General features: G+C 47.8%; 1 protein-coding gene across 7 annotated transcripts; it reads left to right on the top strand.

Annotated features, from left to right (window-relative positions):
* The first annotated feature begins 6,654 nt into the window (after positions 1–6,654).
* On the top strand, positions 6,655–13,587 carry LOC114204273 (leukocyte immunoglobulin-like receptor subfamily A member 6). Of its 7 annotated transcripts, none has more exons than XR_015769215.1 (8): positions 6,655–7,139; positions 7,296–7,790; positions 7,936–8,238; positions 8,466–8,762; positions 8,972–9,274; positions 9,573–9,974; positions 12,067–12,117; positions 12,261–12,298. XR_015769215.1 is itself a non-coding variant. In XM_088027873.1 (7 exons), the coding sequence occupies exons 1-7, from the start codon at positions 7,022–7,024 to the stop codon at positions 12,395–12,397; spliced, it is 1,704 nt and encodes a 567-aa protein (XP_087883999.1). In that variant the 5' UTR covers positions 6,658–7,021; the 3' UTR covers positions 12,398–13,587. The 7 variants fall into 7 exon arrangements, 3 of the variants coding, with proteins under 3 accessions (XP_087883999.1, XP_087884001.1, XP_087884000.1); XR_015769217.1 differs by having other exon boundaries at positions 6,656–7,139; positions 9,821–9,974; XR_015769216.1 differs by having other exon boundaries at positions 6,656–7,139; positions 9,818–9,974.
* The last annotated feature ends 6 nt before the right edge of the window (positions 13,588–13,593 follow it).

Raw genomic sequence — 13,593 nt, 5'->3', positions numbered from 1 at the left:
TTTAAATACTGAATAGATAGATGCATACCAAGTCCAGTTTGGAAAAAATACATCAAAAATCATTCTGTAAGAGGATCTGGACCCACAAGACATTCCCTCTTCATCATATGATAAATGATATTATTTCTCCAGAAGTATCATCACTTGGAATGAACACACCGGTGTGTGAAGTGAGAGTCACATACATGCTCTGGGGGTAAACTGGCTATAAGGAAATACCATTTCCTGATTTAAGGCTTTTACTGATTTCTTTGGTGAAAATACTCCCTATATGGCCAAACTTGAAGCTGCCTGTGTGTATCCACTGAATGCAGAGCTAGGAAGTAATGATTACAGTCATCTCTCCCATGTGAATAGGAGCTAAACGCAGCACACCTACTGATAATACCCACCAATGTACATGTGTGTGTTCTTCTATTTTCAAGGGTCTGGTCACTTTCACCTCGAGTAGGATGGAGCAAGCCTCGGTTTTCCCTAGACCCTGAGTATCAACCAAAATTGTTCTTAAATGAACATAGCAAATACTTCACATGTTGGCATTGAGGTTCCCTCAAAACATGTTCCCCAACTACCTGTTCACCCTCACTTGAGTCTGATCAAACAATAAGCCATGTCCCAGGTGAGAAGTTGGGTCTCTCAACAAACACTTAAAGATCACAGGGCATGCAATTAAGGATTTAAAATAGGTTCATGTGATTTTCGGACCTCGCCATTCCCCATGAATCTGAACTGGGATGGAGGTCATCAATAAAGATGTGGGGGCTTCTTCAGGAATAGTATTCAATCTCATTAGGCAGTACTCTGGGGATCCCACAGGTCTTGGTTTCAGATCCTGTAAGTAGGATGCCTGGCCTCATCTGGGTCCCCAATGAGGGGGAATTAGAGAAAGTGCATGAGAAAGATGTGGCCCCCCTTTCCAGTAGAATTTCTACATCAAAAGTCCTCATATATGACATCCTGTGAATCTCTTCTCTCTGACTCAGTTACTCCCTCATGAGAGTCAGAAAGAAACAAACAGAAAAACAGCCAGAAAACAACTAATCAAATGGCAATGGCAAGTCTTCACATATCAATAACCACTTTCAATGTAAATGGATTATCAAAACACATAGAGTACATGAATGGATAAAAAGAAGCAACATCCAACAATATGCTGCCTACAACAGACTCACTTCAGCTTGAAGACACAGGTCTGGCGAAAATGGAAGGGAGATGCAGTGGAGTGAAAACACACCTTATAAACTTTGTGTAAATTTAAGGTGTACAGCTGTTGACTGATAGATAGCAAGGTGATTACCACCATGTCTTTAACTAACACCTCCCTCACATCACATAATTACCATTTGTTGTTTTTTGGGGGAGGTGAGAACACTGAAGATCTATTCTCTAAACAACTTTCTCGGATTTGATACAGTAGTATTAACTATAATCACAACGCTGTGCATTACATCTCCAGAACCTATTCATCTTATAACTGGAAGTTGGTAGACTTTGACCACCATCTCCCCACTTCCCTCACCCACCTTGCCCCTGCTCATCACTACTCTACTTTTCTTTGTTTCTGCTTCTACAAGTTTGACTTTTGTAGATTCCACACATAATTAAATCATACAGTATTTGCCTTTCTCTGTCTGATTTATTTCATTTAATATAATGCCCTCAAGGTCCATCCTTGTTGTTGCAAATGGCAGGACTTCCTTCTTTCTTATGACTAATAGTCATACATATATATACCACATGTTCTTTATCCATTCATCCATTGTTGGACATTGATGGATACTGTTGTTTCCGTATCTTGGCCATTGTGAACAATGCTGCACTGAAGATGGGAGTGTGGACACCTCTTCAAGATCCTGTTTCTTTTCTTTTGGATACACACTCAGAAGTGAGACTGATGGAACATCTAGCAGTTCTTTGTTAACTTTTTGATGAAACTCCATACCGTTTTTCCATAATGGCACCACCAATTGATATCCTCACCAACAATGTATAGGATGTTCTTTTCTCCACATGTGTTAAGATACCCTACATTCTCTTAGCTTCCTTTTGACTTTCCAGACTTCTTACTTGATGAAGATGCATGTGTTTTCCAAAAAAAGATTAAAAAAAAGAGAGAAACAAACAAATAAAAATCCCCAGACTCTTAAATATAGAGACTGGTGGTTGCCAAAGGGCACATGCATGAAGGGGACGAAGATTTCACTTACTGCGATGAACACTGAGTGATGGATAGCATTGTTGAGCCATTATATTGTACACCTGACGCTAATACAACACTGTGTTAATTATACCTCAATTTAAAAAAATTTAAATAAAAAAATAAATAGTCTCGGTGATGGACATTGTTGCTATGGTGAGTGCTATGAATTGTGTAAGACTGATGAATCACAGACCTGTACCCCTGGAACAAATAATACATTATATGTTAACAAAAAAAATAAAAATAAATACATAGCTGAAAAAAGATTTGTTTTCTACAATTACACTAACGAGTTTGAAAGTTATACATTGCGTTTCTGATTTTAAGTAGCTACCTGCATTTTTATTCTAGGAACTGTCCTTTATAATTTTGAACAGTTTTTGAGAGAGAGGGAGTGCAGAGGTGTGGTGGAGAGGGAGAGGGAGACAGAGAATCTCAAGCCAACTCTGCGCTGAGTGAGGAGCCCATCTGGATCCCAGGACCCTGAGATCATGACCTGAGCCGAAATCTTGAGTCGGTGGCTTAACTGACTGAGCCTCCCAGATGCCCCAATTTTGAACAATTTTTAAATCCACCCTCCCCTTTAGTAATAAAAGGGCACAATTACACATTAGCTGAGCTCTTACTACTTACTTTTTTTTTCAAAACTCTGTCTGTCTCTGTCACGCACACATTTCAAATATTTGGATTCAGTTAATAGTTTGATTCAGCTTTCTTAAGTATATATGCATGTGTGTAAGCAGATGCAAATGTAACTTTCCAAAGCAAACTTTTTTGCTGTTTCTTCTCACAATCTAATATTCTTTCTTCATTAGGGATTATCTGCTTTTCTAACTGAATTTCACCATGCTGTGTTCCTTTCATTGAGGTGAGGGCAGTAAAATAGCTAAGAATTTGCAGCTCTGGAAATAGCTCATTTTCATTATTTTTTTCAAAACCATATCTCAGGAGTGTCATATATTCTGTTCTAAACACCAGAACAAACTAGCCTAATGATTTTTTTTTAAATGAGCACTGGGTGTTCTATGCAACTGATAAACAACTGAACTCTACATCTGAAATGAATGATGTACTATATGTTGGCTGATTGAATTTAAATTTTAAAAATGACATTCTATTAGTAAAAAGGAAGTTTTCAAAATAGACATTATACTGGGGCGCCTGGGTGGCTCCGTTGGTTGAGCATCTGCCTTCGGCTCAGGTCATGGTCCCAGGGTCCTGGGATCGAGCCCTGCATCAGGCTCCTTCCTCAGCGGAGAGCCTGCTTCTCCCTCTCCCTCTTCCCCTTCTGCCCACCCCCGGCTCATGTTCTCTTTATTTCTCTCTCTCTCTCTCTCTCTCTCAAATAAATAAAATAAAAAATTTAAAAATAATTATATAAAGTTTGGAAGGGACTGGATAATATGGAAGACTTTGGAAGTCACTGCTAAGATTTCCTCTGGCAAATATGGTTGTCTCTCTTTATCTAGATATTTCTTTTTTATTTTGTTATGTTATGTTAGTCACCATACAGTACATCATTAGTTTTTGATGTAGTGTTCCATGATTCATTAGTTACGTATAACAGCCAGTGCTCATTGCAATACGTGCCCTCCTTAATACCCATCACCAGTCTAACCCATCCCCCCAGCCACCCTCGCCTTTAAAACCCTCAGTTTGTTTCTCAGAGTCCATAGTCTTTCATGGTTCATCTCCCCCTCCGATTCCCCCCCTTCATTTTTCCCTTCCTTCTCCTAATGTCCTCCTTGCTATTTCTTATGTTCCACAAATAAGTGAAACCATGTGATAATTGACTTTCTCTGCTTGACTTATTTCACTTAGCATCATCTCCTCCAGTCCCATCCATGTGGATGTAAAAGTTGGGTATTCATCCTTTCTGATGCCTGAGTAATATTCCATTGTATACATGGACCACATCTTCTTTATCCATTCGTCTGTTGAAGGGCATCTCGGCTCTTTTCAGTTTGGCTATTGCGTCCATTGCTGCTATGAACATTGGGATGCATGTGGCCCTTCTTTTCACTACATCTGTGTCTTTGGGGTAAATACCCAGTAGTGCAATTGCTGGGTCTCTTAACGTTTTCTCATTCCAAGGAAAGGACGAGACCCAACTGCTTGGAGGGAAAATCCATCTGGTGGTTGAGGATCTAACCCACAGCCCCTCCCCATCTTTCCTGAAGGCACAGCCTGACACTGTGACTTGAACAAAGGGGAACTGCATCCCAAAGGGCAGACGTGGTGCCTGGTCCCCCAGAACATAGGAATCTGTCTCTGCTGGTGCTCTCACGTTTGCGCTCACTAGTAACCTGGATCAGTGTAAAATTCTCTCCCAACAATGAATTTCCTGGGGACGTTTTTCAGTATCTTCTGACACCTGTTTTTACCTTTAGGTGAGCATGTCATGTTATGGATGATATTTGCATTTTCCCCAGGAAGTAGTTTCAGGAAGTTTTTGTGGACCCAGGCCAGCCCTCATTGCATATTGTTCAACTGAGGTGAGATTCACAAAGAATAACATTAACCATGTTTAAATGTACGATTTAATGTAGAATTTTAAAATCTAATTTACTCTGGATTTCTGCATTTTACTATGAAGTATGAGTGTCCACTACCATTTAAATGGTCTTTCCTTGTCTTTGGAAAATGCTCAAGTACTTACCTGTTGGGCTGTTGGCGGAGAGCATTATCAGGTCTTTCTTTCTGACACAGTGCATGTGACCTTGGTCCTCTGCATTCTACTCTCAAGTACCTGAAATTTCCTTTTCTGGTCTCACTATTCCACATTCTGGAAAATTTCCTCAATATTCTGTTCTAGCTTCCTGTTTAGCTTTTCAGCTGTGTCTTGACCTTGATGGAATAACAGCTCTGAAGGTGCTCATTCTATTCGAGTTTTCACCATTAAGATTTCTAATTCATTTCAAAGATTGCCACTTCTTCTGCAGTATAAATCATACTCTTGTCTCAAAAGTTCAAGTTCCCCCATTATCTCTCAGATATTTAAACACAGGCTTCATTTAAGATAAGTCTATAACTTTTTTCATGCATATGATAAGAGCATTCTTTTTTTTATTATGTTATGTTAGTCACCATACAGTACATCATTAGTTTTTGATGTAGTGTTCCACGATCCATTGTTTTCGTATAACACCCAGTGCTCCATGCAGTACATGCCCTCCTTAATACCCATCACCGGGCTAACCAATCCCTCCTCTCGCCCTCCCCTCTAAAACCCTGTTTGTTTCTCAGAGTCCATAGTCTCTCATGGTTCATCTCTCCCTCTGATTTCCCCCCCTTCATTTTTCCCTTCCTTCTCCTAATGTCCTCCCTGCTGTTCCTGATGTTCCACAAATAAGCGAAGAGCATTCTTAATGAGCGTTATGGTTGTCTTTTGTAGCACTGTTTCTGGTGGTTAGGATTCCTTCTTGGGGTGACCCTTGTTGGAATGATGAATTTCCACACACCTTATTTTCCAGACAGGTTTCCTCCTATAGCTGCGCTAGGAGTCAGGCATGATGAAGTGGGCATGCCTGCAGTGGTTTCTGCCCTGTGACATCCACTTTCCTTGTGTGAGTGTATGATTCCAGTCCTGGGAGAGGAAGCTCCATCTGGTGGTTAAGGGATCCAACCCCTAAGCCCTTGTCTTTCGTGAAGATGCAGCACGACCTTCTCCTAGAGCCCTAAACCCTCCCCACTGAGAGGACCCTGGGACGCCTCTGCATCCACAGTGGTAGAAACGTCCTCCCTATGACCCCTCCAAGATCCCAGGCACCAGTAGAGACTCAGCTTAGTTCTCTGTTCCCTGCTGGGGTTCCACCTGCATCTGGAAATTTCATTTCTCGTTTCCTTGCGTGTGTCTGTGGCTGCATATTTCAGACGTACTGTGAGTGGCAGTCCTGGTATTCTGAGCAGACAAGGTCTCTGTGGGCACACAAACCAGCCACCTGACTGCAGAGTCTGGCCCCAGGACACCGTCACCGCAACAGGACCCCAGCCCATGCTCGTCCTACCTGGTCTGGAAACTCACAGCTCCCCATCCCTCCCATGACCTCGACACCAAATCTCCAAATCACTTTGAGGGGTGAGTTTAGAAGACATGCATCAGATGGGAACTGAGGCTCAGAGCAAGGACATTACCTCCCAAGGTGATTCTGGTAGGTGACAGTCCAGGAATAGTTCAATGAAGATCCACTTTCCTTCAAAATCAGAGCTCTAGCCCAAAAAATGTCCCCTAACGCTTACATCCAGCACCCCACAGGATGGGGAGGATGGCTGTGTCCCAGGAACAAGGGGCACCGAGGAGCCAGGAGAGACCCACGGGGATGTCCCCAGGAAGGGGGGAGGTGGACAATGTCACAGCAAAATAGAGAAGTTCATGCAGATTGTGAAGAAAGAGAGCCCATATCTGGGGCCAGGAGAGGGGCTGTGTTTCCTTCCCTATTTGCCTGTATTTCTCCTCCGGGCTCATTGCCACCGAGACCTCGACCTGAGCCAAGCAGAGACGTCACACGTGTGTCTGTGCTGACATGAGCTCCCCAGCAGAGCAGGAACCCACGTCCCCTGCAGCATCTCTGGGCTCTGGGGACTCCGTCCACGGTGAGGTCCCCAGGGATGCGCTGAGGATGGAGACCCCGTGGGGGAGGCTCTGGAGGAAAGGACATGCCCTGGTCTCCTCACCTGGATGGGACATCTCAGGAAGCCTCGGGGTCCACTTGCTGCACCATCATGGACACCAGAGCCAGGCTAAGTCCTGGGGAGGGGCTGTTCCCCTTCCTGTGGGGCTGCTGACGTGACAACCCAGTGACGGACAGGACCAGCCTCCGCATGACCACACCCTGTGTGTCTGCCCGTCCTGTGGGCACCGGGGTCCCTCCCTATGCACTGCTAGAGCCAGAGACGGGAGACGCCATGATCCCCGCCCTCACGGCCCTGCTCTGTCTCGGTGAGATCTGAGGAGGGGAGAGGACGCCCTCTTCTGGGAGGGACCCACCCCACAGCCAGGTCCTGGGCTGTCAGAGACCCCAGACTCAGGAGGCTCACGGGAGGAGAGGTTCTGCTCAGGATTCGGGGCAAACCTCTCACAGGAACTCTCTTCCAGGGCTGAGTGTTGGCCCCAGGACCCGAGTGCAGGCAGGTGAGTCTGTCCCCAGGGGTCTCAGTCCCACCTCCTCACTGGGGGTCACCCACCAGGCAGAGGGGATGGAGAACAGCAGTTCTGGGCTGACGGAGGGGGACGTCTGGGGGTTGGGGGCAGAGCTGGGACCTGGGGGTGGGGAGGTCTTGTGTCCCAACCTCTGTTTCCTTCCAGGGACCCTCCCCAAACCCACCATCTGGGCTGAGCCAGGCTCTGTGATCCCCTGGAGGACACCTGTGACCATCTGGTGTCAGGGGAGCCTGGAGGCCCAGGAGTACCGCCTATATAAAGAGGGAAACTCAGGGACCTGGGACAGACGGAAGCCACTGGAGCCCGGGGACAAGGCCAAGTTCTCCATCAGATACATGACAGATGCATATGCAGGACGGTATCTCTGTTCCTGTCTCAGTCCCACTGGCTGGTCAGAGCCCAGTGACCCCGTGGAGCTGGTGGTGACAGGTGCGAGCCCACTCAGGGTGCCAGCCCCAGGCTCTGCCCTCAGGAAAGGGGTCTGCTCTCAGGTGTCTCCCTGTCACAGCCCAGCCGTGGGGATGATGTGGGGGATCTGAGCCCCATTTAACACCGTCCCCTTCTCCTCCCCTAGGATTGCACGGCAAACCCAGACTCATAGCCACGCCCAGCCCTGTTGTGACCTCAGGAGGGAACGTGACCCTCCAGTGTGGCTCGTGGGTGGGATTCCACAGGTTCATCCTGATGAAGGAAGGAGAACGCCAGACCTCCTGGACCCAGGACTCCCAGCCAGCCCCCAGGGGCTGGTCCCAGGCCCTGTTCCCTGTGGGCCCTGTGACCCCCAGCCTCAGGTGGACGTTCAGATGCTATGGTTATTACAACAACACCCCCCAGGTGTGGTCACTCCCCAGTGACCCCCTGGAGCTGGTGGTCTCAGGTGAGGGAGTCTGATTGTGGCCCCATCCATGTTTTGAGGCACCAGACAGGTTATGGGGGCTCTGCTCCCAGGGGAGCCCCAGACGAGAGGGTGGAATGGGGGACAACAGGGGCTCACAGGTCAGAGACACTGAGGGTGATGGACCGTGAGGCTCGGGGGTCAGGACGGGAGAAGGGAGGTTTGGGGAGAATAATCAGCCCCTGCAATCCACGGCTGGTCTCTCCCAGGTGTGTCGGGCAAGCCCTCCCTCCTGAGCCAGCAGGGCCCTGTCGTGACCTCTGGACAGAGCCTGACCCTCCAGTGTCGCTCTGATGTTGGCTACGACAGATTCGCTCTGTCCAAGGAGGGAGCAGATGACCCTCCCCGGCACCTTGGCCGGCAGCCCCACGCTGGGATCTCTGGGGCGAACTTCAACCTGGACCCTGTGAGACCCTACAACGGCGGCCGGTACACATGCTATGGTGGACAGAACCTCTCCTCCAAGTGGTCGGCCCCCAGTGACCCCCTGGACATCCTGGTCGCAGGTGAGATGCCACAGGTCAGTCAGGACCCCAGACCCTACACAGCTCCTGCCAGGGGGGCCCCAGGCGGTGGTGGTGGGACCAGAGGTGTGGGGTCCCCAGGGAGGGAGAGAGACAGACAGAGACAGAGAAGGGAGAGACCCAGAGGACACAGACAGACTCAGTTCAGAACGAGGGCTGGACAGCCCCTCACCCGCCCTTCCTCTCTCTAGGACAGCTCCCCTACAAACCCTCCCTCTCAGTGCAGCCAGGACCCACGGTGACCTCAGGAGAGAATGTGACCCTGCTGTGTCAGTCATGGAGCTCTGTGGACACTTTCCTTCTGTCCAAGGAGGGGGCAGCCGATCCCCCGCTGCGTCTTAGATCAAAGCACCGAGCTGGGCAGCACCAGGCTGAATTCTCCATGAGTCCTGTGACCTCAGCCCATGGGGGGACCTACAGGTGCTACGGCTCAGTGAGCACCTCCCCCTACGTGTTGTCACAGCCCAGTGACCCCCTGGAGCTCCTGGTCATAGGTGAGAGACCCCTGACCCTGACCTGTATGAGCTCGGTCAGCTCAAGATGCACGTGTCAGGAAAGCCCGACACAGTAGCAAATGCGGGGGTCACAGGGGCTCCACGGAGGAGGGTCCATCCCAGGGGAGACTGGAAAGATCCACAGCCTCCACCGGGGTTCCCCTATACTGCAGTCTCAGCAGAGGTAAGGAGGCGGGGGCTGCATGAGGGGTGGGGGAGTGAGAATGATCGTGAGTACACAGAGGCCTCCCACTCACCTCCTGCCCCCTCCATATCAGAATCTGCTCTGTGGTGTCAGCCCCACAGGACACTGTCCTGGAGAGAAGCCTCCCCGCCTGCAGGCACCGCTCTGCTGCCCCCTGTGCTCACCTGGGGGCCTCCCTGCCCCTCGGTGCACACCCGAGACTGAGGAGGGGCCGTGCCCGGCTCACGGGAGTCCCCAGGGATGCCGCACCGTGAGCCCATGTGCAGCGGGTGTCTACTGTGCACTGTGTGTGGACGCTTGTCCAGGGTCCCTGTGCCTGCTTCTCACACCTTCTACAGCAGCACCTGCAGACGTGATGACAAAGGGACCTCAGGTGACAGGGATGCAGACGCAGAAACAAGTCATCCCTCTCCAGTGCGCACGGGGTTAGATCAGATTCACACATTCCTCGTGGGGAATTACTTCTGGGCACTACCGAGTCTTGGCACATTTTTAGTGAGTCTCATTTATTTACTTATTTCCTGCGTAAAATTCAGTGATTCGTCACTTACATGAGCTTCATAGCCTTTGAACTTTTTTCATAAAAGCGGTGTCAATCTGCAGCCTGTTCTATGAACTTCTTCCTTACTTTAATACCATATATGTCAGTTGTCTGAATAATAGTTCGCTATGCCTAAGAGAGCTATGAGTATGGGCGTATCCTTGTGTGCTGTGAACTCACTACGCTCTTTTCCTTTCCACTATTTCTCAATACGCTGCTCAAAATTACACACGGAAATTTCACTTAATCGTTCCCAAAATGCACACCTGTGTTTCTCACTTCAAAAGATGGAGAAAATGGCCACAAGATCCATGTCAGGGAAACAGCTTGATTTATACCTCAAATTTAGCTTAAAGCAAGTTCATTAAAAATCTATTTTTATATCGAAAGTACTGTGAACCTATCCATTTCAACCCATTTTCCTACATCATTAGGGTTTTATTAAAATGTGATCTTTTCCTGAAAGATGTATGTCTCCTGAACAACTATGTTTTCTCTTTGATTTTGAACCATATGAGGCTCTTTACAAAGGCTTCCTGATTTCAAACATTTGGATGTTAACCCAACTGCATAACATTTACTGTTCACTCGTATTTTCTGAACTGTAGAAGCTACTATTACCTTGACCATTTGTATGAATTTTTATAATTAGGATTGGTCCATATTTTCTTTTTCCATTTTTTTCTGCTATTTTCTTTTCATATGAAAACTAAGTTAAGAGAGGTCAATGGTTTCCCAGTTTGTGTGTTCCCTCCATAGTAAATTCCACCAGCTCTCTCCTTTCCTGGAGGTTAGAAATCCACACGTAGGGACTTCCTCAGGTCTGGCCTGTGATATAGTGGGGACAGAGGTTGCCCTTTCAATGGAAATAAAACGATTAACTCTCCCTACTTGAAACCTCACCAGATTGCTAGAGTTTGTCCCCAAACAGTGAGATGAGGATGGAGACTCCTCCTTCTGGGCACGCGTCCCTGACCTGCCTCCAATTCCCCAAAGCCTGAGTCCAGACCCTCCTGTCCCCTGCCCGCCCCCACGCGCCACAGACTCGAGTGCCCTCCTGTTGAGGGACAGACAGACTGTACCTCTCTCTCTCTCTAGACAGAACACCATAGATATCAGTACATATACAGCTGCTTATGTATTTATATTATATCTGCTATTTTACAAATAAACATGGTTATAAAAATCCATACCTATAATCTATGAGCGTAAAACACATATACATCTATATCCATGTATATGTATCTGCAGCCATTGGTCCTCATGCCCATCATCTTCATCCCATAGCTTTTCACATGTTTGTAACTGGTCTCCCTGTCTAGATCCACACTGCAAGCAAGGAATAATGGTGTTCATATGACCCAATGACTGAACATCTTTAGGAGAGACAGATCAATTTGGTTGATGTAGATGTGATACAGATCTATCTACCTATCTATCATCTATCTCTCTATGAGTCTAGCACCGTAGGTATTTCTAACTATATGAAGAATGAATTAATGAACACATCCAAGAATGAATACTCTAGGTACAGATTAAAATGCAGAAACTGAAGAATGGGAGCCGGTTGACATGGAGCTAAGGGGACCCTGCCCCAGACTTTGGCCCTTCTGTGCTCCTGACCGTCAGGAGCCCCTGACACCAGCCCCTCGTCCATGGACGCTGGGTCCTCAGCTACTGAATAAGTGGGAACTCTCATCTGCAGGGACATGAGCACAGGAGGTTTGTGTCCCAGACTGAACAGAAAACATAAAGGACATGATGATTTCTGTGTTGGAGGCCATTTTTCTCTGCAATCCTGAGCGCCTGGGGCATGGCTAGTATCTATCCAGAATGACTCAGAAGCAAAGTCTGAAATCAGGGAAACAAGGAGGCTGAAGGAATCCAATGAGGAGAGCAGAGCAAAATCTCCTAGTAGAGAGAGGGGCTAGGTCAGGAACTGTACAAAAACTGCTAGGGACAGGTTGAGGGAGATAGAACACAGAGCTGAGGGCTGGCCGGATGGGGGTCTCCAGCTCCTTCCATCTGCTTCCATCTTCCCTGCAGGAACAGCTGACACCCTGAGCCCACCCCAAAACAATTCAGACCCCAGCAGTGGTAAGTAGAAGAATGTCTCAGTGATGGGGCTGGGGTGGAGGGGGTGTCCTGTCAGGGGGAGGCGGGTGTCCTGGGTGCACATCCAGGATCTGGGTGATTTGGGTTCACACTGACCACTGCAACCTCTCTGTCCTCATTCTTAGCCTCAGATCACAGGGATTACACGGTGGAGAATCTCATCCGCATGGGCGTGGCTGCCTTGATCCTGCTGATCCTCGGGATTCTGCTACTAGAGGCTCAGCACAGCCAGACAAGGACACCAGATGCAGCCAGGAGCTAAACACAAGGGGAGCAAACACACCATTCCCTGTGGCAGACCTTTGGACATCAATCTGATGTGCCCAAGGGGATCCGGAAGAAAGCCTACAGCTCATGCTAGCTGATCTGTGTGCTGAGAACATCCAGGGGGAAACATGATTTAGATGCCAGGAAATGTCTGGGCTGTTCTCAGTCCAGGACTCGTCCCCCATGAACTGTGGTGCTTTCCCTCCTGCCATTGTTGGACATCCTTGACTGCCCACCTGTCTTTCCTCATCCCTGTGGTGTGAGGGTTCGTCCCACACAGCGGAGTTGCGTTCATACCTTCTTAGAGCAGCAGCTCTGGTCCACCTTCGTGCGATACATTTCCCTTTACATTCCATTTCCTCTTTCCCTGAGGTGCACTATGGACCACCATCTCTTCAGCCCAAAACACAAAATCTGTTTCATAAGTAAATAGATGGGTGAAAATCAGGTCCGCTTTGGAACACATGAATCCAAAACCTTTCCCTAAACCCTCTCTGGACTCATAGAGGTTTTCTATCCTCATGAGATGACACCTGGTAGAGTTTTCCAGAAATACCATCAGTTTGAGGGAGCTCAGGGGTGTTTGAAGTGAAGCCTGGTGGTGAACTACTACAGTGACTGCAAGATATAAATGTGTTTTTTTTTTTTTTAATGTTGTGACTCCTGGCATTTGCCCATTTCTTTGGTGTAAACACTCCCGTCATGAACAACATCAAGGAGACGCACGAATGCACCGTGTGCCCAGTCACGGGGTCATGGATACAGCATCTTTCACAAGTGAGTGTGATCTAGCTGCAGGCGCACCTCACTGGTGACCCGCCGTGCACATGTGCTTCCTTTTATTTTAAAGTTCCTGGGATTTACCACCTCGATGTAATGCCACAGTTTCAGGGAAATTGTGACGCCCAAATCCTCCTGCATGCACAGGAGAGGCAAGAGAGCACAAGGGCAAAATCCAATGTTGGAGAAAACATTGTGCACTTAGACGGCCAGTACATTACATTACAAACAATTTGAGGAGAAGATCAGAATCCCATGGTGAAAGGAAGGGACACAGCTCTGGCCTATAACTCCACACCCTAGAGGAAAGTGTGTGCGTATGCATGGTGACACCTGCAGGAGAATATTGACAAGGCTGTTGCTCTGTGTAGACAAAGCCATACAAATAAAATTACAATTAAGGAATGTTTG

Source organism: Eumetopias jubatus, unplaced genomic scaffold (assembly GCF_037043125.1).
Source record: "Eumetopias jubatus isolate StellerSeaLion01/CBP00866 unplaced genomic scaffold, mEumJub1_p1.0 scaffold_10, whole genome shotgun sequence".
Lineage (NCBI taxonomy): Eukaryota > Metazoa > Chordata > Mammalia > Carnivora > Otariidae > Eumetopias > Eumetopias jubatus.
Note: the sequence above shows the minus strand (reverse complement) of the source record. Positions and strands in the feature narration are given on the sequence as shown.